General features: G+C 47.1%; 1 protein-coding gene across 1 annotated transcript in view; it reads left to right on the top strand.

Moving 5' to 3' along the window:
- LOC122930840 (olfactory receptor 51E1-like) overlaps nt 1–23352 on the top strand; it is a 47803-nt gene extending 24451 nt beyond the window's left edge. Inside the window, exon 3 of the mRNA XM_044284485.1 lies at nt 22400–23352. Coding sequence (XP_044140420.1) covers nt 22400–23352 — 953 coding nt within the window. The remainder of the gene's footprint in view (nt 1–22399) is intronic.
- Nucleotides 23353–26764: the final 3412 nt, after the last annotated feature.

Below are 26764 nucleotides of genomic sequence, written 5' to 3'. Positions count from 1 at the left end.
GAGAGCAAGAACATTTTTTGTGAGATTTTTGTAGATAGTCGAGCAGCTGTCAATCTTATTGATAATCAATTGGCTATAACTCATGGTTTCCAGGTATGCACTTTGGGAAAGGATATACCTGTTTTTGCTATTGATTCCGCTCCACTTTCTCAGAAATCGTTAAAGGGCATAGTTCACAATATCCGTTTGATTGTGAGTGATGCTCATGTTGAGGATGTGTCATGTTTTGTCCTCAGCGGGTTGCCTACTCCTCTTGTGTTGGGGCTACCCTGGCTCACTAAACATAACCCCACCATTGATTGGCAAGCGAGGCAAATAAATGGTTGGAGTGACTTTTGCAGACAGAATTGCCTCACGACATCTGTTTCTGAGGTTTCCACTAAGACTGTACCATCTTTTCTCTCTGAATTTTCGGATGTCTTCTCTGAGAGTGGTGTTCAGGACTTGCCCCCGCACAGGGAGTACGATTGCCCTATTAATCTCACCCCAGGCGCCAAGCTGCCTAAATCTCGTTTATACAATCTCTCCCAACCTGAAAGGGTCGCTATGCATGCTTATATCTCTGAGAGTCTGAGAAAGGGACACATACGACCCTCGAAGTCACCTGTTGCCGCTGGTCTTTTCTTTGTTAAGAAAAAAGATGGTTCCTTAAGACCATGTCTGGATTTCAGGGAGCTGAACAGTATCACAATTCGTGACCCTTATCCGCTTCATTTGATCCCGGACCTGTTTAACCAGATTGTTGGGGCTAAAGTTTTTTACAAGTTGGATCTAAGAGGGGCATACAACCTGGTCAGGGTCAGAGAAGGAGACGAATGGAAGACGGCCTTCAATACCCCTGAGGGCCATTTTGAGAATTTGGTTATGCCTTTTGGTTTGATGAATGCTCCAGCCGTCTTTCAGCATTTTGTGAACAGCATTTTTTATCACTTTGCGGTTTATATTCCTTCCTGGAGTGTGTGCATGCTGATCCTACTTCTGAGTCTTCTACAGATAAGTTTTGTTCATTCATTTGTGTTTTTCTGTTTGTTGGTACCAGGTGACCCTGACTCCCTCCGTATCAAGTGTAAGGAGCCGGTGGCCGTGTCCCCTCACTATTATAGGGTGTTCAGGTGTTATACAGTCGAGGTATGAGGATATGCGATCATCTACCATTGGGATTTTCGCATAGGCTGAGCAGTCAGGGAGAGAGCAAGGTCTGATGCAGGGCTCTCCTTTTTGTTCCTTCGTTTTGGATCCAGTGAGTCGGATATTCATTTTGTGTCTTCTAGTTTCCTGTACACCTTCCTTGACAGTGGTACCAATATTCAAAAAGGGTCCAAAAACAGAGCCTGGAAACTATAGGCCGGTAAGTTTAACATCTGTTGTGGGTAAACTGTTTGAAGGTTTTCTGAGAGATCCTATGTTAGAGCATCTTAACGGAAATAAGCAAATAACGCCATATCAGCACGGCTTCATGAGGGATCGGTCATGTCAAACTAATTTAATCAGTTTCTATGAGGAGGTAAGTTCTAGACTTGACAGCGGCGAATCAATGGATGTCGTGTATCTGGACTTCTCCAAAGCATCTGACACTGAACCACAGAAAAGGTTAGCATATAAAATGAGAATGCTCGGACTGGGAGAAAACGTCTGTAAGTGGGTAAGTAACTGGCTCAATGATAGAAAACAGAGGGTGGTTATTAACGGTACACACTCAGATTGGGTCACTGTCACTAGTGGGGTACCTCAGTGGTCAGTACTGGAGGGGTCACTGTCACTAGTGGGGTACCTCAGGGGTCAGTATTGGCCCCTATTCTCTTCAATATATTCATTAATGATCTTGTAGAAGGTTTGCATAGTAAAATATCAATTTTCGCAGATGACACTAAACTGTGTAAAGTAATTAACACTGAAGAGGACAGTATACTGTATATATATACTACAGAGGACAGTAACTGTGTATATATACTACAGAGGACAGTATACTGTATATATAGTACAGAGGACAGTATACTACTACAGAGGCATCTGGATAGATTGCAGGCTTGGGCAGATAAGTGGCAGATGAGGTTTAACACTGACAAATGTAAAGTTATGCACATGGGAAGGAATAATGCAAGTCACCCGTACATACTAAATGGTAAATCACTCGGTAACACTGACATGGAAAAGGACCTAGGAATTTTAATAAACAGCAAACTAAGCTGCAAAAACCAGTGTCAGGCAGCTGCTGCCAAGGCCAATAAGATAATGGGTTGCATCAAAAGGGGCATAGATGCCCGTAATGAGAACATAGTCCTACCACTTTACACATCATTAGTCAGACCAGACATGGAGTACTGTGTAGAGTTCTGGGCTCCAGTGAACAAGGCTCCATAGCAGAGCTGGAGAAGGTCCAGAGAAGGGCAACTAAAGTAATAACTGGAATGGGGCAACTACAGTACCCTGAAAGATAATCAAAATTAGGGTTATTCACTTTAGAAAAAGACGACTGAGGGGAGATCTAATTACTATGTATAAATATATCAGGGGTCAGTACAGAGATCACTCCCATCATCTGTTTATCCCCAGGACTGTGACTGTGACGAGGGGACATCCTCTGCGTCTGGAGGAAAGAAGGTTTGTACACAAACATAGAAGAGGACTCTTTACGGTAAGAGCAGTCAGACAATGGACTCTGTACTGTAAGAGCAGTGAGACTATGGACTCTGTACTGTAAGAGCAGTGAGACTGTGGACTCTTTACTGTAAGAGCAGTGAGACTGTGGACTCTTTACTGTAAGAGCAGTGAGACTATGGACTCTATACTGTAAGAGCAGTGAGACTATAGACTCTTTACTGTAAGAGCAGTGAGACTATGGACTCTTTACTGTAAGAGCAGTGAGACTATGGACTCTTTACTGTAAGAGCAGTGAGACTATGGACTCTATACTGTAAGAGCAGTGAGACTATGGACTCTTTACTGTAAGAGCAGTGAGACTATAGACTCTTTACTGTAAGAGCAGTGAGACTATGGACTCTTTACTGTAAGAGCAGTGAGACTATGAACTCTTTACTGTAAGAGCAGTGAGACTATGGACTCTATACTGTAAGAGCAGTGGGACTATGGACTCTTTACTGTAAGAGCAGTGAGACTGTGGACTCTTTACTGTAAGAGCAGTGAGACTATGGACTCTATACTGTAAGAGCAGTGAGACTATGGACTCTTTACTGTAAGAGCAGTGAGACTATGGACTCTATACTGTAAGAGCAGTGAGACTATGGACTCTTTACTAGGGATGAGCGAACTCGAACTGTATAGTTCGGGTTCGTACCGAATTTTGGGGTGTCCGTGACACGGACCCGAACCCGGACATTTTCGTAAAAGTCCGGGTTCGGGTTCGGTGTTCGTCGCTTTCTTCGCGCTTTTGTGACGCTTTCTTGGCGCTTTTTGAAAGGCTGCAAAGCAGCCAATCAACAAGCGTCATACTACTTGCCCCAAGAGGCCATCACAGCCATGCCTACTATTGGCATGGCTGTGATTGGCCAGAGCACCATGTGACCCAGCCTCTATTTAAGCTGGAGTCACATAGCGCCGCCCGTCACTCTGCTCTGATTAGCGTAGGGAGAGGTTGCGGCTGCGACAGTAGGGCGAGATTAGGCAGATTAACTCCTCCAAAGGACTTGATTAACTGATCGATCTGCAGCTGTGGATCATTGAGCTGCTGATCCTCAATTGCTCACTGTTTTTAGGCTGCACAGACCGTTTGTCAGTCTCATTTTTCTGGGGTGATCGGCGGCCATTTTGTGTCTTGTGGTGCGCCAGCACAAGCTGCGACCAAGTGCATTTAACCCTCAATGGTGTGGTTGTTTTTTGGCTAAAGCCTACATCAGGGTGAAGCTGTCACACCAAGTGCATTTAACCAGCAATAGTCTGTTCATTTTTTGGCCATATACAAAATCAGGGGCAAGCTGCGCCTGTCACCAAGTGCATTTAACCCTCAATGGTGTGGTTGTTTTTTGGCTAAAGCCTACATCAGGGTGAAGCTGTCACACCAAGTGCATTTAACCAGCAATAGTCTGTTCATTTTTTGGCCATATACAAAATCAGGGGCAAGCTGCGCCTGTCACCAAGTGCATTTAACCCTCAATGGTGTGGTTGTTTTTTGGCTAAAGCCTACATCAGGGTGAAGCTGTCACACCAAGTGCATTTAACCAGCAATAGTCTGTTCATTTTTTGGCCATATACAAAATCAGGGGCAAGCTGCGCCTGTCACCAAGTGCATTTAACCCTCAATGGTGTGGTTGTTTTTTGGCTAAAGCCTACATCAGGGTGAAGCTGTCACACCAAGTGCATTTAACCAGCAATAGTCTGTTCATTTTTTGGCCATATCCCAGTCTAATTCTGTCACTAAATCCATACCGGTCACCCAGCGCCTAAATACTAGGCCTCAAATTTATATCCAGCTAAATCTGTCCCTAGTGCTGTAGCTGGGCGAGTTATTTAGTGTCCGTTCAAGCACATTTCTTGTTCTGGGTTGAAATACAATTCCCAATTTAGCAATTTCATAATTTAGTGGTTCCTGCTATATCAGAGCTATTTGAAATCTATCCCAAAAAGGGTATATAATATTGAAGGTGCACATTGGGTCATTCAGAATAACTTCACACACACCCGCTACTGTGTATTTCCAAGTCTAATTCTGTCACTAAACCCATACCTGTCACCCAGCGCCTAAATACTAGGCCTCAAATTTAAATCCCTCTAAATCTCTCGTTACCCACCGCTGTACTGTTGTTGCTGGGCAAGATATTTAGTGTCCGTCAAAGCACATTTTTTGTTCTGGGTTGAAGTACAATTCCCAATTTAGCAATTTCATAATTTAGTGGTTTCCTGCTATATCAGAGCTATTTGAAATCTATCCCTAAAAGGGTATATAATATTGAAGGTGCACATAGGGTCATTCAGAATAACTTCACACACACGCTTCTGTGCATTTCCAAGTCTAATTCTGTCACTAAATCCATACCTGTCACCCAGCGCCTAAATACTAGGCCTCAAATTTAAATCCCTCTAAATCTCTCGTTACCCACCGCTGTACTGTTGTTGCTGGGCAAGATATTTAGTGTCCGTCAAAGCACATTTTTTGTTCTGGGTTGAAGTACAATTCCCAATTTAGCAATTTCATAATTTAGTGGTTTCTGCTATATCAGAGCTATTTGAAATCTATCCCTAAAAGGGTATATAATATTGAAGGTGCACATAGGGTCATTCAGAATAACTTCACACACACGCTTCTGTGCATTTCCAAGTCTAATTCTGTCACTAAATCCATACCGGTGACCCAGCGCCTAAATACTAGGCCTCAAATTTAAATCCCTCTAAATCTCTCGTTACCCACCGCTGTACTGTTGTTGCTGGGCAAGATATTTAGTGTCCGTCAAAGCACATTTTTTGTTCTGGGTTGAAGTACAATTCCCAATTTAGCAATTTCATAATTTAGTGGTTCCTGCTATATCAGAGCTATTTGAAATCTATCCCAAAAGGGTATATAATATTGAAGGTGCACATTGGGTCATTCAGAATAACTTCACACACACCCGCTACTGTGTATTTCCAAGTCTAATTCTGTCACTAAACCCATACCTGTCACCCAGCGCCTAAATACTAGGCCTCAAATTTAAATCCCTCTAAATCTCTCGTTACCGCTGTACTGTTGTAGCTGGGAAAGTTATTTAGTGCCCGTCAAAGCACATTTTTTGTTCTGGGTTGAAGTACAATTCCCAATTTAGCAATTTCATAATTTAGTGGTTCCTGCTATATCAGAGCTATTTGAAATCTATCCCAAAAAGGGTATATAATATTCAAGGTGCACATTGGGTCATTCAGAATAACTTCACACACACGCTTCTGTGCATTTCCAAGTCTAATTCTGTCACTAAATCCATACCGGTCACCCAGCGCCTAAATACTAGGCCTCAAATTTATATCCCGCTGAATTTGAATACAATACATTGGGCCAAATAATATATTTGTTGTTGTGGTGAACCATAACAATGAGAAAAACATCTAGTAAGGGACGCGGACGTGGACATGGTCGTGGTGGTGTTAGTGGACCCTCTGGTGCTGGGAGAGGACGTGGCCGTTCTGCCACATCCACACGTCCTAGTGTACCAACTACCTCAGGTCCCAGTAGCCGCCAGAATTTACAGCGATATATGGTGGGGCCCAATGCCGTTCTAAGGATGGTAAGGCCTGAGCAGGTACAGGCATTAGTCAATTGGGTGGCCGACAGTGGATCCAGCACGTTCACATTATCTCCCACCCAGTCTTCTGCAGAAAGCGCACAGATGGCGCCTGAAAACCAACCCCATCAGTCTGTCACATCACCCCCATGCATACCAGGGAAACTGTCTCAGCCTCAAGTTATGCAGCAGTCTCTTATGCTGTTTGAAGACTCCGCTGGCAGGGTTTCCCAAGGGCATCCACCTAGCCCTTCCCCAGCGGTGAAAGACATAGAATGCACTGACGCACAACCACTTATGTTTCCTGATGATGAGGACATGGGAATACCACCTCAGCATGTCTCTGATGATGACGAAACACAGGTGCCAACTGCTGCGTCTTTCTGCAGTGTGCAGACTGAACAGGAGGTCAGGGATCAAGACTGGGTGGAAGACGATGCAGGGGACGATGAGGTCCTAGACCCCACATGGAATGAAGGTCGTGCCACTGACTTTCACAGTTCGGAGGAAGAGGCAGTGGTGAGACCGAGCCAACAGCGTAGCAAAAGAGGGAGCAGTGGGCAAAAGCAGAACACCCGCCGCCAAGAGACTCCGCCTGCTACTGACCGCCGCCATCTGGGACCGAGCACCCCAAAGGCAGCTTCAAGGAGTTCCCTGGCATGGCACTTCTTCAAACAATGTGCTGACGACAAGACCCGAGTGGTTTGCACGCTGTGCCATCAGAGCCTGAAGCGAGGCATTAACGTTCTGAACCTGAGCACAACCTGCATGACCAGGCACCTGCATGCAAAGCATGAACTGCAGTGGAGTAAACACCTTAAAACCAAGGAAGTCACTCAGGCTCCCCCTGCTACCTCTTCTGCTGCTGCCGCCTCGGCCTATTCTGCTGCTGCCGCCTCGGCCTCTTCCTCCGCCTCTGGAGGAACGTTGGCACCTGCCGCCCAGCAAACAGGGGATGTACCACCAACACCACCACCACCACCTCCGTCACCAAGCGTCTCAACCATGTCACACGCCAGCGTTCAGCTCTCCATCTCACAAACATTTGATAGAAAGCGTAAATTCCCACCTAGCCACCCTCGATCCCTGGCCCTGAATGCCAGCATTTCTAAACTACTGGCCTATGAAATGCTGTCATTTAGGCTGGTGGACACAGACAGCTTCAAACAGCTCATGTCGCTTGCTGTCCCACAGTATGTTGTTCCCAGCCGGCACTACTTCTCCAAGAGAGCCGTGCCTTCCCTGCACAACCAAGTATCCGATAAAATCAAGTGTGCACTGCGCAACGCCATCTGTAGCAAGGTCCACCTAACCACAGATACGTGGACCAGTAAGCACGGCCAGGGACGCTATATCTCCCTAACTGCACACTGGGTAAATGTAGTGGCAGCTGGGCCCCAGGCGGAGAGCTGTTTGGCGCACGTCCTGCCGCCGCCAAGGATCGCAGGGCAACATTCTTTGCCTCCTGTTGCCACCTCCTCCTTCTCGGCTTCCTCCTCCTCTTCTTCCACCTGCTCATCCAGTCAGCCACACACCTTCACCACCAACTTCAGCACAGCCCGGGGTAAACGTCAGCAGGCCATTCTGAAACTCATATGTTTGGGGGACAGGCCCCACACCGCACAGGAGTTGTGGCGGGGTATTGAACAACAGACCGACGAGTGGTTGCTGCCGGTGAGCCTCAAGCCCGGCCTGGTGGTGTGTGATAATGGGCGAAATCTCGTTGCAGCTCTGGGACTAGCCAATTTGACGCACATCCCTTGCTTGGCGCATGTGCTGAATTTGGTGGTGCAGAAGTTCATTCACAACTACCCCGACATGTCAGAGCTGCTGCATAAAGTGCGGGCCGTCTGTTCGCGCTTCCGGCGTTCACATCCTGCCGCTGCTCGCCTGTCTGCGCTACAGCGTAACTTCGGCCTTCCCGCTCACCGCCTCATATGCGACGTGCCCACCAGGTGGAACTCCACCTTGCACATGCTGGACAGACTGTGCGAGCAGCAGCAGGCCATAGTGGAGTTTCAGCTGCAGCACGCACGGGTCAGTCGCACTACAGAACAGCACCACTTCACCACCAATGACTGGGCCTCCATGCGAGACCTGTGTGCCCTGTTGCGCTGTTTCGAGTACTCCACCAACATGGCCAGTGGCGATGACACCGTTATCAGCGTTACAATACCACTTCTATGTCTCCTTGAGAAAACACTTAGGGCGATGATGGAACAGGAGGTGGCCCAGGAGGAGGAGGAGGAGGATGAGGAAGAGGGGTCATTTTTAGCACTTTCAGGCCAGTCTCTTCGAAGTGACTCAGAGGGAGGTTTTTTGCAACAGCAGAGGCCAGGTACAAATGTGGCCAGCCAGGGCCCACTACTGGAGGACGAGGAGGACGAGGATGAGGAGGAGGTGGAGGAGGATGAGGATGAAGCATGGTCACAGCGGGGTGGCACCCAACGCAGCTCGGGTCCATCACTGGTGCGTGGCTGGGGGGAAAGGCAGGACGATGACGATACGCCTCCCACAGAGGACAGCTTGTCCTTACCCCTGGGCAGCCTGGCACACATGAGCGACTACATGCTGCAGTGCCTGCGCAACGACAGCAGAGTTGCCCACATTTTAACCTGTGCGGACTACTGGGTTGCCACCCTGCTGGATCCACGCTACAAAGACAATGTGCCCACCTTACTTCCTGCACTGGAGCGTGATAGGAAGATGCGCGAGTACAAGCGCACGTTGGTAGACGCGCTACTGAGAGCATTCCCAAATGTCACAGGGGAACAAGTGGAAGCCCAAGGCCAAGGCAGAGGAGGAGCAAGAGGTCGCCAAGGCAGCTGTGTCACGGCCAGCTCCTCTGAGGGCAGGGTTAGCATGGCAGAGATGTGGAAAACTTTTGTCAACACGCCACAGCTAACTGCACCACCACCTGATACGCAACGTGTTAGCAGGAGGCAACATTTCACTAACATGGTGGAACAGTACGTGTGCACACCCCTCCACGTACTGACTGATGGTTCGGCCCCATTCAACTTCTGGGTCTCTAAATTGTCCACGTGGCCAGAGCTAGCCTTTTATGCCTTGGAGGTGCTGGCCTGCCCGGCAGCCAGCGTTTTGTCTGAACGTGTATTCAGCACGGCAGGGGGCGTCATTACAGACAAACGCAGCCGCCTGTCTACAGCCAATGTGGACAAGCTGACGTTCATAAAAATGAACCAGGCATGGATCCCACAGGACCTGTCCGTCCCTTGTCCAGATTAGACATTAACTACCTCCCCATAACCATATATTATTGGACTCCAGGGCACTTCCTCATTCAATCCTATTTTTATTTTCATTTTACCATTATATTGCGATGCTACCCAAAGTTGAATGAACCTCTCCTCTGCCTGTGTGCTAGGCCTAAATATATGCCAATGGACTGTTGCAGTGGTGGCTGACATGAAGCCTGATTCTCTGCTATGACATGCAGACTAATTCTCTGCTGACATGAAGCCAGATTGTCTGTTACGGGACCTCTCTCCTCTGCCTGGGTGCTGGGCCTAAATTTATGACAATGGACTGTTGCAGTGGTGGCTGACGTGAAGCCTGATTCTCTGCTATGACATGCAGACTGATTCTCTGCTGACATGAAGCCAGATCGTCTGTTACGGGACCTCTCTGCTCTGCCTGTGTGCTAGGCCTAAATATATGCCAATGGACTGTTGCAGTGGTGGGTGACGTGAAGCCTCATTCTCTGCTATGACATGCAGACTGATTCTCTGCTGACATGAAGCCAGATTGTCTGTTACGGGACCTCTCTGCTCTGCCTGTGTGCTAGGCCTAAATATATGCCAATGGACTGTTGCAGTGGTGGGTGACGTGAAGCCTCATTCTCTGCTATGACATGCAGACTGATTCTCTGCTGTCATGAAGCCAGATTGTCTGTTACGGGACCTCTCTGCTCTGCCTGTGTGCTAGGCCTAAATATATGCCAATGGACTGTTGCAGTGGTGGGTGACGTGAAGCCTCATTCTCTGCTATGACATGCAGACTGATTCTCTGCTGACATGAAGCCAGATTGTCTGTTACGGGACCTCTCTGCTCTGCCTGTGTGCTAGGCCTAAATATATGCCAATGGACTGTTGCAGTGGTGGGTGACGTGAAGCCTCATTCTCTGCTATGACATGCAGACTGATTCTCTGCTGTACATGAAGCCAGATTCTCTGTTACGGGACCTCTCTGCTCTGCCTGTGTGTGCTAGGCCTAAATATATGCCAATGGACTGTTGCAGTGGTGGGTGACGTGAAGCCTCATTCTCTGCTATGACATGCAGACTGATTCTCTGCTGACATGAAGCCAGATTCTCTGTTACGGGACCTCTCTCCTCTGCCTGTGTGTGCTAGGCCTAAATATATGCCAATGGACTGTTGCAGTGGTGGCTGACGTGAAGCCTCATTCTCTGCTATGACATGCAGACTAATTCTCTGCTGACATGAAGACAGATTCTCTGTTACGGGACCTCTCTCCTCTGCCTGGGTGCCGGGGCCTAAATATCTGAGAATGGACTGTTCCAGTGGTGGGTGACGGGAAGCCAGATTCTCTGCTATGGAACCTCTCTCCAATTGATTTTGGTTAATTTTTATTTATTTAATTTTTATTTTAATTAATTTCCCTATCCACATTTGTTTGCAGGGGATTTACCTACATGTTGCTGCCTTTTGCAGCCCTCTAGCCCTTTCCTGGGCTGTTTTACAGCCGTTTTAGTGCCGAAAAGTTCGGGTCCCCATTGACTTCAATGGGGTTCGGGTTCGGGACGAAGTTCGGATCGGGTTCGGATCCCGAACCCGAACATTTCCGGGATGTTCGGCCGAACTTCTCGAACCCGAACATCCAGGTGTTCGCTCAACTCTACTCTTTACTGTAAGAGAAGTGAGACTATGGACTCTTTACTGTAAAAACAGTTCGACTATGGACTCTTTACGGTAAGAGCAGTGAGACTATGGACTCTATACTGTAAGAGCAGTGAGACTATGGACTCTATACTGTAAGAGCAGTGAGACTATGGACTCTATACTGTAAGAGCAGTGAGACTATGGACTCTTTACTGTAAGAGCAGTGAGACTTTGGACTCTTTACTGTAAGAGCGGTGAGACTGTGGACTCTTTACTGTAAGAGCAGTGAGACTATGGACTCTTTACTGTAAGAGCAGTGAGACTATGTACTGGTTACTGTAAGAGCAGTGAGACTATGGACTCTTTACTGTAAGAGCAGTGAGACTATGGAATCTTTACTGTAAGAGCAGTGAGACTATGGACTCTATACTGTAAGAGCAGTGAGACTATGGACTCTTTACTGTAAGAGCAGTGAGACTATGGACTCTTTACTGTAAGAGCAGTGAGACTATGGACTCTTTACGGTAAGAGCAGTGAGACTGTGGACTCTTTACGGTAAGAGCAGTGAGACTATTGGACTCTCTGCCTGAGGAGGTGGTGATGGTGAGTACAATAAAGGAATTCAGGAGGGGCCTGGATGTATTCCTGGAGTGTAATAATATTACAGGCTATAGCTACTAGAGAGGGGTCGTTGATCAAGGGAGTTATTCTGATGCCTGATTGGAGTCGGGAAGGAATTTTTTATTCCCCTAAAGTGAGGAAAATTGGCTTCTACCTCACAGGGTTTTTTTTGCCTTTCTCTGGATCAACTTGCAGGATGACAGGCCGAACTGGATGGACAAATGTCTTTTTTCGGCCTTATGTACTATGTTACTATGTTACTTAGCATTGGCTAGAACAGGAGCATGCGTCAACAGTGTCTACAGATGTTGGGAGGATTGACCTACGGTACCTCAGCCCTCACTGCAATGGCCTTTCTGTTTGTGGCCCTATTCAAAACAAAAGAAGGTTGCTGAGAAGATGGTGGTGTCCAGGGGCATAACTGCCATAGACGTAGATCATGCGATTGCTATGGGGCCCAGGGCAAGAGGGGGCCCAGCCTTAGTTGGGATTATCTCCTCTTCTACTGGAGAAGAAAACTTGGTCAGTACTCTACCATCTAAAGGAACAACTTTTAGCAAATGAGACTGGCTTAAGGGTCATTGAAAAGGGTTTAGGCTGAAACCCTCCTGTCCTGTGTAGGGGGCCCGGTTTGATATTTGCTATGGGGCCATTCTTTATGTACGCCACTGGTGGTGTTGTCATCTAGGTAAATTAGTAGGCATTTAAAATGAAGCTTTACCAGACACAGTTCTATCCGCTTCAGCTCCAGTTAGCATTTGTCATTGGAGCTAACATGTTGCGTCGGTAAACATTATTATATTGAATTACATATAAAGTATTACAGGAACATCAGATTTATCACACTCTCCACCTCCACTAACCATTTCTTGTTGAATTCTAGGCTCCAGACTAAAATGTCCACTTACATTCCACCCATACTGGCAATGAACATGCTGTTACCTGCCTTGAGTCATACCCAGGTGGCACTTCCTTCAGATAACATGGAGAGAAAGTGAGTTTAAAAGACGGATTTGGTTATCACTTGGCATCTGGTGTCTACTAGACTGGACAGCTCCTCTCCGTTAAACTCAGACACCACCATTGAGCTTGACATCTTTCTGGGTTAGCTTCCTGGGGCACCTTTTTAAACCGCCTTCTTTCAGCTCTTCCCCCATGTTCTCCAGAGATGCCAGTTGGACTTCCATGCTTTCATCGGCTTCTAACACCAGTATGCTTGCTTGGCCACTGGTTTCATCCCATCTTTCTTCTTCTTTAAAGTGATCACTTTATTCAGCACCTGATGTATAGTGAATTCAAGTTCTCATATGGGTTACTCCACAATGGTTATTTTCTGAGGCCTAATGCACACTAGTCCTGGAGCACAATGCCATGTTTGATAAAGGATATGGTTCCTTGTTCTTTGCTCATTGTAACATTTCCATCAATTCTTGTAGGCCAATTTGTAAGTTGCAGATGGACGGGCGACAAACAGACTTAGACCGGGTTAGATTAACTCATTCCTTACAGAAGAGGATGCGGTACACAGATATAAAGTGTGACAGGCTGTATGCAACTTGGATAGAAGAGTCTTTTCATGGCTCACAGTGGTGGTCAGGATAATATAATGCTTGATCAGTCTCTGCTCTCAGCGATCGTTCCTGACTGAGCTGAGGACGACTTCAGACCAGTATTGTGCTCCGCACCGCACACAACTGGTGCTTTTTTCTGAGGATGTCTGTCTCGGGGTGCAACATGTTGAGTTCTCCCACTAGTCTGATGGGGTCCTTTAATCGCCAGTTGCCAACAGATGCTCTGGTATGGGTCTGAGTCTAGCACTGAAAATCTGCACTAGGACCACAAGGCTGTACCATTTCCTCGTGTCCAATTTGGCTGCTCTGGCGCTCAAGCTTTGTCTCTGACTGATATAGAGGCCTGGACTCTGCACACATGTGCACACCCAGGTTCTCTGCCCACTTCCTGTCTGGGCTGAATCTCCTTCCTTGGTTGTCTCCTTCCCCTGGTGCCCTCTGCTGGAGTTAGATGTTATAGCAGCGTATGTGTGTGTTACAACCAGCAAATTGAGATTGTATGATTTTTGTAATTCTCACTTTGTCTCCTTGATCTTTTGCTCTGTTTCTTGACGTCTTGAGTCTTAACATAATGTATTAACTGTCTCTCTAAATCACACATCTGAGGACCCCCACATCTGAGGCTGCCCCAGTGGAGGCATGTTACTGCACCAACGGGTAACATATCTAGCCGCCATCACCCTGGTCCTTGTCCACACGTATATTAGGAAGCTGATTGGTTTCATTGAAGTCTGGAAGTGAAGGAGGGCCCCACAGATGTCCTTACACTGCCACCCTATTGGTGATAGGTTTCAGTGTCATATACAGATGTAGCAAGCATTAACTTGACACATTAAACTATTACAGTAAACTTTAATTTGACACACCAAAAACCACTGAAGGTTGGATGTTATGGACTCCTTTGGGGGAATTTTTTCTTTTTGTGTTTTATTCATTTATTATATATGTGTAACAGTTTTTCTTCTACAGCTTTCAGTTTTGCTGCTTCTGCAGACTATTTCTCTTTGCTTCACGCTGAATCTGTCAGAGAACCATTCTGTTGGCTTAATCTGTGGCCCTCATCTCCGGACTCCTGACAGCTCATAAATAGGGATGAGCGAACTCGAACTGTATAGTTCGGGTTCGTACCGAATTTTGGGGTGTCCGTGACACGGACCCGAACCCGGACATTTTCGTAAAAGTCCGGGTTCGGGTTCGGTGTTCGTCGCTTTCTTCGCGCTTTTGTGACGCTTTCTTGGCGCTTTTTGAAAGGCTGCAAAGCAGCCAATCAACAAGCGTCATACTACTTGCCCCAAGAGGCCATCACAGCCATGCCTACTATTGGCATGGCTGTGATTGGCCAGAGCACCATGTGACCCAGCCTCTATTTAAGCTGGAGTCACATAGCGCCGCCCGTCACTCTGCTCTGATTAGCGTAGGGAGAGGTTGCGGCTGCGACAGTAGGGCGAGATTAGGCAGATTAACTCCTCCAAAGGACTTGATTAACTGATCGATCTGCAGCTGTGGATCATTGAGCTGCTGATCCTCAATTGCTCACTGTTTTTAGGCTGCCCAGACCGTTTGTCAGTCACATTTTTCTGGGGTGATCGGCGGCCATTTTGTGTCTTGTGGTGCGCCAGCACAAGCTGCGACCAAGTGCATTTAACCCTCAATGGTGTGGTTGTTTTTTGGCTAAAGCCTACATCAGGGTGAAGCTGTCACACCAAGTGCATTTAACCAGCAATAGTCTGTTCATTTTTTGGCCATATACAAAATCAGGGGCAAGCTGCGCCTGTCACCAAGTGCATTTAACCCTCAATGGTGTGGTTGTTTTTTGGCTAAAGCCTACATCAGGGTGAAGCTGTCACACCAAGTGCATTTAACCAGCAATAGTCTGTTCATTTTTTGGCCATATCCCAGTCTAATTCTGTCACTAAATCCATACCGGTCACCCAGCGCCTAAATACTAGGCCTCAAATTTATATCCCGCTAAATCTGTCCTTAGTGCTGTAGCTGGGCGAGTTATTTAGTGTCCGTTCAAGCACATTTCTTGTTCTGGGTTGAAATACAATTCCCAATTTAGCAATTTCATAATTTAGTGGTTTCTGCTATATCAGAGCTATTTGAAATCTATCCCTAAAAGGGTATATAATATTCAAGGTGCACATTGGGTCATTCAGAATAACTTCACACACACCCGCTACTGTGTATTTCCAAATCTAATTCTGTCACTAAACCCATACCGGTGACCCAGCGCCTAAATACTAGGCCTCAAATTTATATCCCGCTAAATCTCTCGTTACCGCTGTCCTGTTGTGGCTGGGAAAGTTATTTAGTGTCCGTCAAAGCACATTTTTTGTTCTGGGTTGAAATACAATTCCCAATTTAGCAATTTCATAATTTAGTCGTTTCTGCTATATCAGAGCTATTTGAAATCTATCCCTAAAAGGGTAGATCATATTGAAGGTGCACATAGGGTCATTCAGAATAACTTCGCACACACCCGCTACTGTGCATTTCCAAGTCTAATTCTGTCACTAAATCCATACCGGTCACCCAGCGCCTAAATACTAGGCCTCAAATTTATATCCCGCTGAATTTGAATACAATACATTGGGCCAAATAATATATTTGTTGTTGTGGTGAACCATAACAATGAGAAAAACATCTAGTAAGGGACGCGGACGTGGACATGGTCGTGGTGGTGTTAGTGGACCCTCTGGTGCTGGGAGAGGACGTGGCCGTTCTGCCACATCCACACGTCCTAGTGTACCAACTACCTCAGGTCCCAGTAGCCGCCAGAATTTACAGCGATATATGGTGGGGCCCAATGCCGTTCTAAGGATGGTAAGGCCTGAGCAGGTACAGGCATTAGTCAATTGGGTGGCCGACAGTGGATCCAGCACGTTCACATTATCTCCCACCCAGTCTTCTGCAGAAAGCGCACAGATGGCGCCTGAAAACCAACCCCATCAGTCTGTCACATCACCCCCATGCATACCAGGGAAACTGTCTCAGCCTCAAGTTATGCAGCAGTCTCTTATGCTGTTTGAAGACTCCGCTGGCAGGGTTTCCCAAGGGCATCCACCTAGCCCTTCCCCAGCGGTGAAAGACATAGAATGCACTGACGCACAACCACTTATGTTTCCTGATGATGAGGACATGGGAATACCACCTCAGCATGTCTCTGATGATGACGAAACACAGGTGCCAACTGCTGCGTCTTTCTGCAGTGTGCAGACTGAACAGGAGGTCAGGGATCAAGACTGGGTGGAAGACGATGCAGGGGACGATGAGGTTCTAGACCCCACATGGAATGAAGGTCGTGCCACTGACTTTCACAGTTCGGAGGAAGAGGCAGTGGTGAGACCGAGCCAACAGCGTAGCAAAAGAGGGAGCAGTGGGCAAAAGCAGAACACCCGCCGCCAAGAGACTCCGCCTGCTACTGACCGCCGCCATCTGGGACCGAGCACCCCAAAGGCAGCTTCAAGGAGTTCCCTGGCATGGCACTTCTTCAAACAATGTGCTGACGACAAGACCCGAGTGGTTTGCACGCTGTGCCATCAGAGCCTGAAGCGAGGCATTAACGTTCTGAACCTGAGCACAACCTGCATGACCAGGCACCTGCATGCAAAGCATGAACTGCAGTGGAGTAAACACCTTAAAACCAAGGAAGTCACTCAGGCTCCCCCTGCTACCTCTTCTGCTGCTGCCGCCTCGGCCTATTCTGCTGCTGCCGCCTCGGCCTCTTCCTCCGCCTCTGGAGGAACGTTGGCACCTGCCGCCCAGCAAACAGGGGATGTACCACCAACACCACCACCACCACCTCCGTCACCAAGCGTCTCAACCATGTCACACGCCAGCGTTCAGCTCTCCATCTCACAAACATTTGATAGAAAGCGTAAATTCCCACCTAGCCACCCTCGATCCCTGGCCCTGAATGCCAGCATTTCTAAACTACTGGCCTATGAAATGCTGTCATTTAGGCTGGTGGACACAGACAGCTTCAAACAGCTCATGTCGCTTGCTGTCCCACAGTATGTTGTTCCCAGCCGGCACTACTTCTCCAAAAGAGCCGTGCCTTCCCTGCACAACCAAGTATCCGATAAAATCAAGTGTGCACTGCGCAACGCCATCTGTGGCAAGGTCCACCTAACCACAGATACGTGGACCAGTAAGCACGGCCAGGGACGCTATATCTCCCTAACTGCACACTGGGTAAATGTAGTGGCGGCTGGGCCCCAGGCGGAGAGCTGTTTGGCGCACGTCCTTCCGCCGCCAAGGATCGCAGGGCAACATTCTTTGCCTCCTGTTGCCACCTCCTCCTTCTCGGCTTCCTCCTCCTCTTCTTCCACCTGCTCATCCAGTCAGCCACACACCTTCACCACCAACTTCAGCACAGCCCGGGGTAAACGTCAGCAGGCCATTCTGAAACTCATATGTTTGGGGGACAGGCCCCACACCGCACAGGAGTTGTGGCGGGGTATAGAACAACAGACCGACGAGTGGTTGCTGCCGGTGAGCCTCAAGCCCGGCCTGGTGGTGTGTGATAATGGGCGAAATCTCGTTGCAGCTCTGGGACTAGCCAATTTGACGCACATCCCTTGCTTGGCGCATGTGCTGAATTTGGTGGTGCAGAAGTTCATTCACAACTACCCCGACATGTCAGAGCTGCTGCATAAAGTGCGGGCCGTCTGTTCGCGCTTCCGGCGTTCACATCCTGCTGCTGCTCGCCTGTCTGCGCTACAGCGTAACTTCGGCCTTCCCGCTCACCGCCTCATATGCGACGTGCCCACCAGGTGGAACTCCACCTTGCACATGCTGGACAGACTGTGCGAGCAGCAGCAGGCCATAGTGGAGTTTCAGCTGCAGCACGCACGGGTCAGTCGCACTACAGAACAGCACCACTTCACCACCAATGACTGGGCCTCCATGCGAGACCTGTGTGCCCTGTTGCGCTGTTTCGAGTACTCCACCAACATGGCCAGTGGCGATGACACCGTTATCAGCGTTACAATACCACTTCTATGTCTCCTTGAGAAAACACTTAGGGCGATGATGGAAGAGGAGGTGGCCCAGGAGGAGGAGGAGGAGGAGGAAGAGGGGTCATTTTTAGCACTTTCAGGCCAGTCTCTTCGAAGTGACTCAGAGGGAGGTTTTTGGCAACAGCAGAGGCCAGGTACAAATGTGGCCAGCCAGGGCCCACTACTGGAGGACGAGGAGGACGAGGATGAGGAGGAGGTGGAGGAGGATGAGGATGAAGCATGGTCACAGCGGGGTGGCACCCAACGCAGCTCGGGTCCATCACTGGTGCGTGGCTGGGGGGAAAGGCAGGACGATGACGATACGCCTCCCACAGAGGACAGCTTGTCCTTACCCCTGGGCAGCCTGGCACACATGAGCGACTACATGCTGCAGTGCCTGCGCAACGACAGCAGAGTTGCCCACATTTTAACCTGTGCGGACTACTGGGTTGCCACCCTGCTGGATCCACGCTACAAAGACAATGTGCCCACCTTACTTCCTGCACTGGAGCGTGATAGGAAGATGCGCGAGTACAAGCGCACGTTGGTAGACGCGCTACTGAGAGCATTCCCAAATGTCACAGGGGAACAAGTGGAAGCCCAAGGCCAAGGCAGAGGAGGAGCAAGAGGTCGCCAAGGCAGCTGTGTCACGGCCAGCTCCTCTGAGGGCAGGGTTAGCATGGCAGAGATGTGGAAAACTTTTGTCAACACGCCACAGCTAACTGCACCACCACCTGATACGCAACGTGTTAGCAGGAGGCAACATTTCACTAACATGGTGGAACAGTACGTGTGCACACCCCTCCACGTACTGACTGATGGTTCGGCCCCATTCAACTTCTGGGTCTCTAAATTGTCCACGTGGCCAGAGCTAGCCTTTTATGCCTTGGAGGTGCTGGCCTGCCCGGCGGCCAGCGTTTTGTCTGAACGTGTATTCAGCACGGCAGGGGGCGTCATTACAGACAAACGCAGCCGCCTGTCTACAGCCAATGTGGACAAGCTGACGTTCATAAAAATGAACCAGGCATGGATCCCACAGGACCTGTCCGTCCCTTGTCCAGATTAGACATTAACTACCTCCCCATAACCATATATTATTGGACTCCAGGGCACTTCCTCATTCAATCCTATTTTTATTTTCATTTTACCATTATATTGCGAGGCTACCCAAAGTTGAATGAACCTCTCCTCTGCCTGTGTGCTAGGCCTAAATATATGCCAATGGACTGTTGCAGTGGTGGGTGACGTGAAGCCTCATTCTCTGCTATGACATGCAGACTAATTCTCTGCTGACATGAAGACAGATTCTCTGTTACGGGACCTCCCTCCTCTGCCTGGGTGCTGGGCCTAAATATATGCCAATGGACTGTTGCAGTGGTGGGTGACGTGAAGCCTCATTCTCTGCTATGACATGCAGACTGATTCTCTGCTGACATGAAGCCAGATTGTCTGTTACGGGACCTCTCTGCTCTGCCTGTGTGCTAGGCCTAAATATATGCCAATGGACTGTTGCAGTGGTGGGTGACGTGAAGCCTGATTCTCTGCTATGACATGCAGACTAATTCTCTGCTGACATGAAGACAGATTCTCTGTTACGGGACCTCTCTCCTCTGCCTGGGTGCTGGGCCTAAATATATGCCAATGGACTGTTGCAGTGGTGGGTGACGTGAAGCCTCATTCTCTGCTATGACATGCAGACTGATTCTCTGCTGTCATGAAGCCAGATTGTCTGTTACGGGACCTCTCTGCTCTGCCTGTGTGCTAGGCCTAAATATATGCCAATGGACTGTTGCAGTGGTGGGTGACGTGAAGCCTGATTCTCTGCTATGACATGCAGACTAATTCTCTGCTGACATGAAGACAGATTCTCTGTTACGGGACCTCTCTCCTCTGCCTGTGTGTGTGTGCTGGGCCTAAATATATGCCAATGGACTGTTGCAGTGGTGGGTGACGTGAAGCCTGATTCTCTGCTATGACATGCAGACTAATTCTCTGCTGACATGAAGCCAGATTGTCTGTTACGGGACCTCTCTCCTCTGCCTGGGTGCTGGGCCTAAATTTATGACAATGGACTGTTGCAGTGGTGGCTGACGTGAAGCCTGATTCTCTGCTATGACATGCAGACTGATTCTCTGCTGACATGAAGCCAGATTGTCTGTTACGGGACCTCTCTGCTCTGCCTGTGTGCTAGGCCTAAATATATGCCAATGGACTGTTGCAGTGGTGGCTGACGTGAAGCCTCATTCTCTGCTATGACATGCAGACTGATTCTCTGCTGACATGAAGCCAGATTGTCTGTTACGGGACCTCTCTGCTCTGCCTGTGTGCTAGGCCTAAATATATGCCAATGGACTGTTGCAGTGGTGGGTGACGTGAAGCCTCATTCTCTGCTATGACATGCAGACTGATTCTCTGCTGACATGAAGACAGATTCTCTGTTACGGGACCTCCCTCCTCTGCCTGGGTGCTGGGCCTAAATATATGCCAATGGACTGTTGCAGTGGTGGCTGACATAAAGCCTGATTCTCTGCTATGACATGCAGACTAATTCTCTGCTGACATGAAGCCAGATTGTCTGTTACGGGACCTCTCTCCTCTGCCTGGGTGCTGGGCCTAAATTTATGACAATGGACTGTTGCAGTGGTGGCTGACGTGAAGCCTGATTCTCTGCTATGACATGCAGACTGATTCTCTGCTGACATGAAGCCAGATTGTCTGTTACGGGACCTCTCTGCTCTGCCTGTGTGCTAGGCCTAAATATATGCCAATGGACTGTTGCAGTGGTGGCTGACGTGAAGCCTCATTCTCTGCTATGACATGCAGACTGATTCTCTGCTGACATGAAGCCAGATTCTCTGTTACGGGACCTCTCTCCTCTGCCTGTGTGTGTGCTGGGCCTAAATATATGCCAATGGACTGTTGCAGTGGTGGCTGACGTGAAGCCTGATTCTCTGCTATGACATGCAGACTGATTCTCTGCTGACATGAAGCCAGATTGTCTGTTACGGGACCTCTCTCCTCTGCCTGTGTGTGTGCTGGGCCTAAATATATGCCAATGGACTGTTGCAGTGGTGGCTGACGTGAAGCCTCATTCTCTGCTATGACATGCAGACTAATTCTCTGCTGACATGAAGACAGATTCTCTGTTACGGGACCTCTCTCCTCTGCCTGGGTGCCGGGGCCTAAATATCTGAGAATGGACTGTTCCAGTGGTGGGTGACGGGAAGCCAGATTCTCTGCTATGGAACCTCTCTCCAATTGATTTTGGTTAATTTTTATTTATTTAATTTTTATTTTAATTCATTTCCCTATCCACATTTGTTTGCAGGGGATTTACCTACATGTTGCTGCCTTTTGCAGCCCTCTAGCTCTTTCCTGGGCTGTTTTACAGCCTTTTTAGTGCCGAAAAGTTCGGGTCCCCATTGACTTCAATGGGGTTCGGGTTCGGGACGAAGTTCGGATCGGGTTCGGATCCCGAACCCGAACATTTCCGGGATGTTCGGCCGAACTTCTCGAACCCGAACATCCAGGTGTTCGCTCAACTCTACTCATAAACACTCATTATAGCTCAATTCTGAGCTGTTAGGAAAGCAGAGGGCTACAGATCCAGCTGACCGAGCAACTCCCTGACAGATTCGGTGTAAGGCAGAGAGCAATAGTCTGCAGAGGCAGAGAAACTAAAACCTGTAGAAGAAAAACTGTTCAAAACTTTTAACAAAGGCCATTTGAAAAAAAAAATTTTTTTAGCCCAAATAAGTTAAATGCAATAATAAAAAAATGCCCCTCAAAGGTGTCCATAGCCTGTAAGTCATGATTTGCTGCAACTGCATATTTAACAAGTCAACGTTTGCTACATCTGTACATCAATCTTTATAGTATACCCATGTACAACATGTAGGTAGGAAGTCTTCTGGTGTCTGTCTGATGGTAAAACACATCCGACTCACCACCCAAAAGAAAACATTTCCACTGTCCAGTGGCCATGTACTTACTCTGCAGTTGTCTACTGGAGAGTCTTGACCATCACAACCTCATTTATGTATAGGCTGTATATATTCAGGCTTCAGAGCTGTACTTCAGAGCAGAGAAGCAACCTGGCTCCATGTCATAGTATCTCACTTGTCTTATTCCACCAGGAGACATGAACTCATCACAAGCCTCTGGCTCGATCCCTCCTGAGTTTCTTCTAGTAGGTCTCTCATGGCTTGAGGGCAAGAAGCTTCCTGCATCTCTATTGTTCCTGTTGATGTACTTGGTGGTCATCTTCAGTAACTGTACCATTATGGCACTCGTCAAGACAGATAAGAAGCTCCAGAAACCAATGCATATATTCATATCTCTGCTGGCTCTAGTAGACCTCAGTGTATCCACCTCAGTCATTCCAAAAGTCTTGACTATTCTGTGGTTTGATTCCAACACAATCACCAGTGCTGGATGTCTGACTCAGATCTACGTCCTTTACAGTATGTTGAGTCTCCAGTCTTCTCTCTTTGCTCTCATGTCCTTTGACCGTTATGTGGCTATCTGTCACCCACTCAGGCATTCTACCATAATGAGCCGATCCTTCATGATTATATCTGTGGCCTTCATTGTGTCACGTACTTCAGTCTTCATAATTCCTTTGCCGGTGATAACAGCCAGACTGACTTTCTGTAAAGTAAACATTATTTACCACTCATATTGTGAATATGTTGAACTTTTAAAGCTTTCCTGTGGAGACCTGCAGTCGTGTTTCATCCACATGGCCATCCTTATCTGCATCTTCCCAGGCGGAGACAACAGCCTCATGATTTTCTCTTATGTGCAGATTTTGAGGGTTGTTTACATGTTGAAGTCTCCCCAAGCTCGGTGGAAGTCCCTCAGCACTTGTACTTCCCATGCCATTCTGCTGTCGTTATTTTACATGTCGTCATGTTTGCCTCTTTATCTCTTTCTTTTTTATCCTAATTCTCCCCTTTATGTCAAGACAATCACTGCGACCATTAGCTTTCTTCTGCTGCCCATGATAAACCCAATCGTTTATGGAGCAAGATCTAAAGAAATTCAGGATGGACTGAGAAGGGTTTACTGGAGAACACTGCTGTCTTGAGGTGGAAGAGATGGAGACTAATAAAAACTGAGTTGGAATATACAGTGTGACAAACTCCCCTCTTTTGAGGTTGCCACGAGTGCTCGGAGAGGACTACTTGCCAGCCTCTTACAATGTGATTACGCTCCCATGTTGTATGCACCGGTTTTATGCAATAAAAAATTTTGAATAAAAATGAAGCCCGATTTTTCCAAATACCACACCCATCAATACCTTATTTTGATTTTCTTCCAAAGATCCATAAAACACTGATTAATCCCCCGGGTCGTCCGATTATATCGGGGATCGATTCGCTTACTTCAAATCTGTCTGCGTATATCGATACCATCCTACCGAAATATGTTGTTCATCTTCCATCTTACCTTAGGTACTCCAGCCATTTAATCACTCTTTTACATGAAGTTATCTGGAAACCATGGACGTTACAGCCCTATATAGTAATATTATTCACACACTAGGCATCCAAGCGGTAGAAACTTTCCTTTTGGAAGATTTCTTTCTTCCATCTACCCAGAGGACTTTTATCCTTGACTCAATTGAGTTTATATTAAATCATAACTATTTTAAATATAGAGACTAATTCTTCCTGCAAAAATGCGGCACAGCGATGGGGACGAAATTCGCCCCCGCATATGCAAACTTATTCATGGGGGCATTTGAGAAAAGTATAGGCTTACAGGATACTAAGAATATCATATTTTACAGACGTTTTATAGATGATATTATCTTTATATGGCAGGGTGACCGCGAGTCTTTAGATAATTATATCTCAGGTCTGAACTCCAACAGGTGGAACCTTACATTTACGACCCATGTAGACCAGGAATCGGCCATCTTTCTGGACTTAGAAATATATAGTAGAGCCAATCACATAATGACGAAAACACACTTTAAAAGTGTTGATTCTAATAGTTTTTTAGACTTTAAGAGTAGTCATTATAAGCAATGGAAAAGAAATATCCCTTACGGCCAGATGAAAAGGGTCAGGAGAAACTGCTCAGATGAATCGGCCCTTAAAGAGGACCTTTCACTCGTATACAAACTAAAAACTAACTCTATCTGTGGGCAGAGCGGCGCCCAGGGGTCCCCCTGCACTTACTAGTATGCCTGGGCGCCGCTCCGTTCGCCCGGTATATGCTCCGGTGTCTCAGCTCCGTCTGTTGTACTGGACTGATTTTTTGTAGGAGGTGTGTCCCTTGCTGCAGTGCTGGCCTATCGCAGCACACAGCTCATAGACTGGCTATGAGCTGTGCGCTGCGATTGGCCAGTGCTGCAGCAAGGGACACGCCTCCTACAAAAAAATCAGTCCAGTACAACAGACGGAGCTGAGACATCGGAGCCTATACCGGGCGAACGGAGCGGCGCCCAGGCATACTAGTAAGTGCAGAGGGACCCCTGGGCGCCGCTCTGCCCACAGATAGAGTTAGTTTTTAGTTTGTATACGAGTGAAAGGTCCTCTTTAAAGAGCAGCTTCTGGTTCTACAAAATAGATTCCGACAGAAAGGTTACCCATCAGGCCTCATTCAGGATTCCCTGAATAGAGTTCTGAAGGAGAACCAGAAGGATTGTCTACAACCAAAGAAGAAAAAAGAGAGCTCGAGACCCCCAGGACCTAACTTCATCACGAGATATAACTCAAGTTTTAATAATATTAGAATGATTATGAAAAAACACTGGCCGATTATATGTAAAGATCCTATTATAGGCAAAGATCTGCCGAGTCACCCAACCATCACATACCGCCGAGCACGCACCTTGAAGAGCCTCCTGGCACCATCTTGCCCAAAAAATTCTGAGTCTAATCATGGAGTCCACACAACCAACATTGACCTACCACAAAGCAAAGACAAAATTGGATCATACAAGTGCGGCTCCAAGCGATGCAAATGTTGTGACACAATTCAAGATGATATAGATGAAACAAAGATTAATAATAGTGGAGAAGTAATCAAACTCAAGTATTCAATGAATTGTGGCACAAGAAATGTGATCGATATGTTGGAGTGCCCCTGTGGCCTCCAATATATTGGCCGCTCCACACAAACCCTCAGAGAGAGACTTAATCAGCACCGCTCAAATATTAACCGAGGGTATTTAAAACATAGTGTCTCCAAACACTTTTCCATTAAACACAACAATGATCCCAGTAAGTTGCTACTGACACCAATAGATTGGATTCCCTATTCATACGCCCAATTATGTAAGAAAGAAATGTTCTGGATCTTTCGTTTTAATACTCTAGCTCCCTTTGGACTTAATGAGTCCCTTGAGCACTGTAATTACTGAACTCATCATATCCTCCCCACTGTCCACTTCAGTGAGGCAGACGATAGATGAGGGCTCTAAACCACACTAAGAGACATTAATTAGGAATCCGCAAAGGCAAGTCTGTGTATATATATATAAAAAAACATGGGATATTTTTACCTTTTATATTAACCTATGAAGCTTCCTCTTAACATATCAATGCATCTTCGAGTTTTAAATGTATATCAATGTCTTTGCTAATAGACTTGCTATATTTCTATATATTTTTATATATATATATTTTTTTTTTTTTACATATCTACATTTTTTTAAAAATATATTTATATATTTATATACTAATATTTATATTTATTATTATATTAGTTTTACTGTATTCTCTATTTTTTTTATATAGATGCTTGGGGCATGCTATTTAAATATGCCCCAAGGCAACTTACCAATTGGTAGTTTATACACTTCTTGTTGTGATTGTTAAGGGACTAGGCATATCATTCAAAGTCTCTTCACTGTATAATATTTAATTTCAGTTATCTGTCCCCTTATGTTTTAATATGTAGTGCAGGATTCAAGTCCATGGGATTATATATTTATCCCCTTCCTGCATGCAGCGGTGCGCTCCTGTTTGGAGCGCATCACTTAGTTAAAGAAGCATAGCTACTCCCCTCTGCAGGAAGCCGATGTTGTGCGCTCCAGGCTGGAACGCATCATATATCCAAAGGATCGTGGCCGCTCCCCCCGACAGGAAACCAGAGCGGTGCGTTCCAGCTTGGAGCGCATCAGGTGACAGTCGGCCACACAGGAAGTAGATTCACTGCGGTGCGCTCCAGGCTGGAGAGCACCAATGAAGAGCATATTACCCAGCAGGCAAGCTGTAGTTGCGTTCCACAGTGGGCCCTCGCATTATAATCAGAGGGTGTAGACCTCTGGCTGCAATATAGTTTTTTATGGCAAAACGTTATGTTACTACTAAATACAAAAAAATATAGCCATTGAATCCCTGCAATATAACAATATTCAGTTAGAGTTCCCCACCAACTCACTTCCTGTTCCGGCCCTGGAGGTCATGTGACCAGGAAGTTACTGCCCACAATGAGATGCCACATGGAACCAACCAAACGAATGATATGCATCCTCCCTATTTAAC

The sequence above is a fragment of the Bufo gargarizans genome, chromosome 3 (genome assembly GCF_014858855.1).
Source record: "Bufo gargarizans isolate SCDJY-AF-19 chromosome 3, ASM1485885v1, whole genome shotgun sequence".
Classification (NCBI taxonomy): Eukaryota; Metazoa; Chordata; class Amphibia; order Anura; family Bufonidae; genus Bufo; species Bufo gargarizans.
Note: the sequence above shows the minus strand (reverse complement) of the source record. Positions and strands in the feature narration are given on the sequence as shown.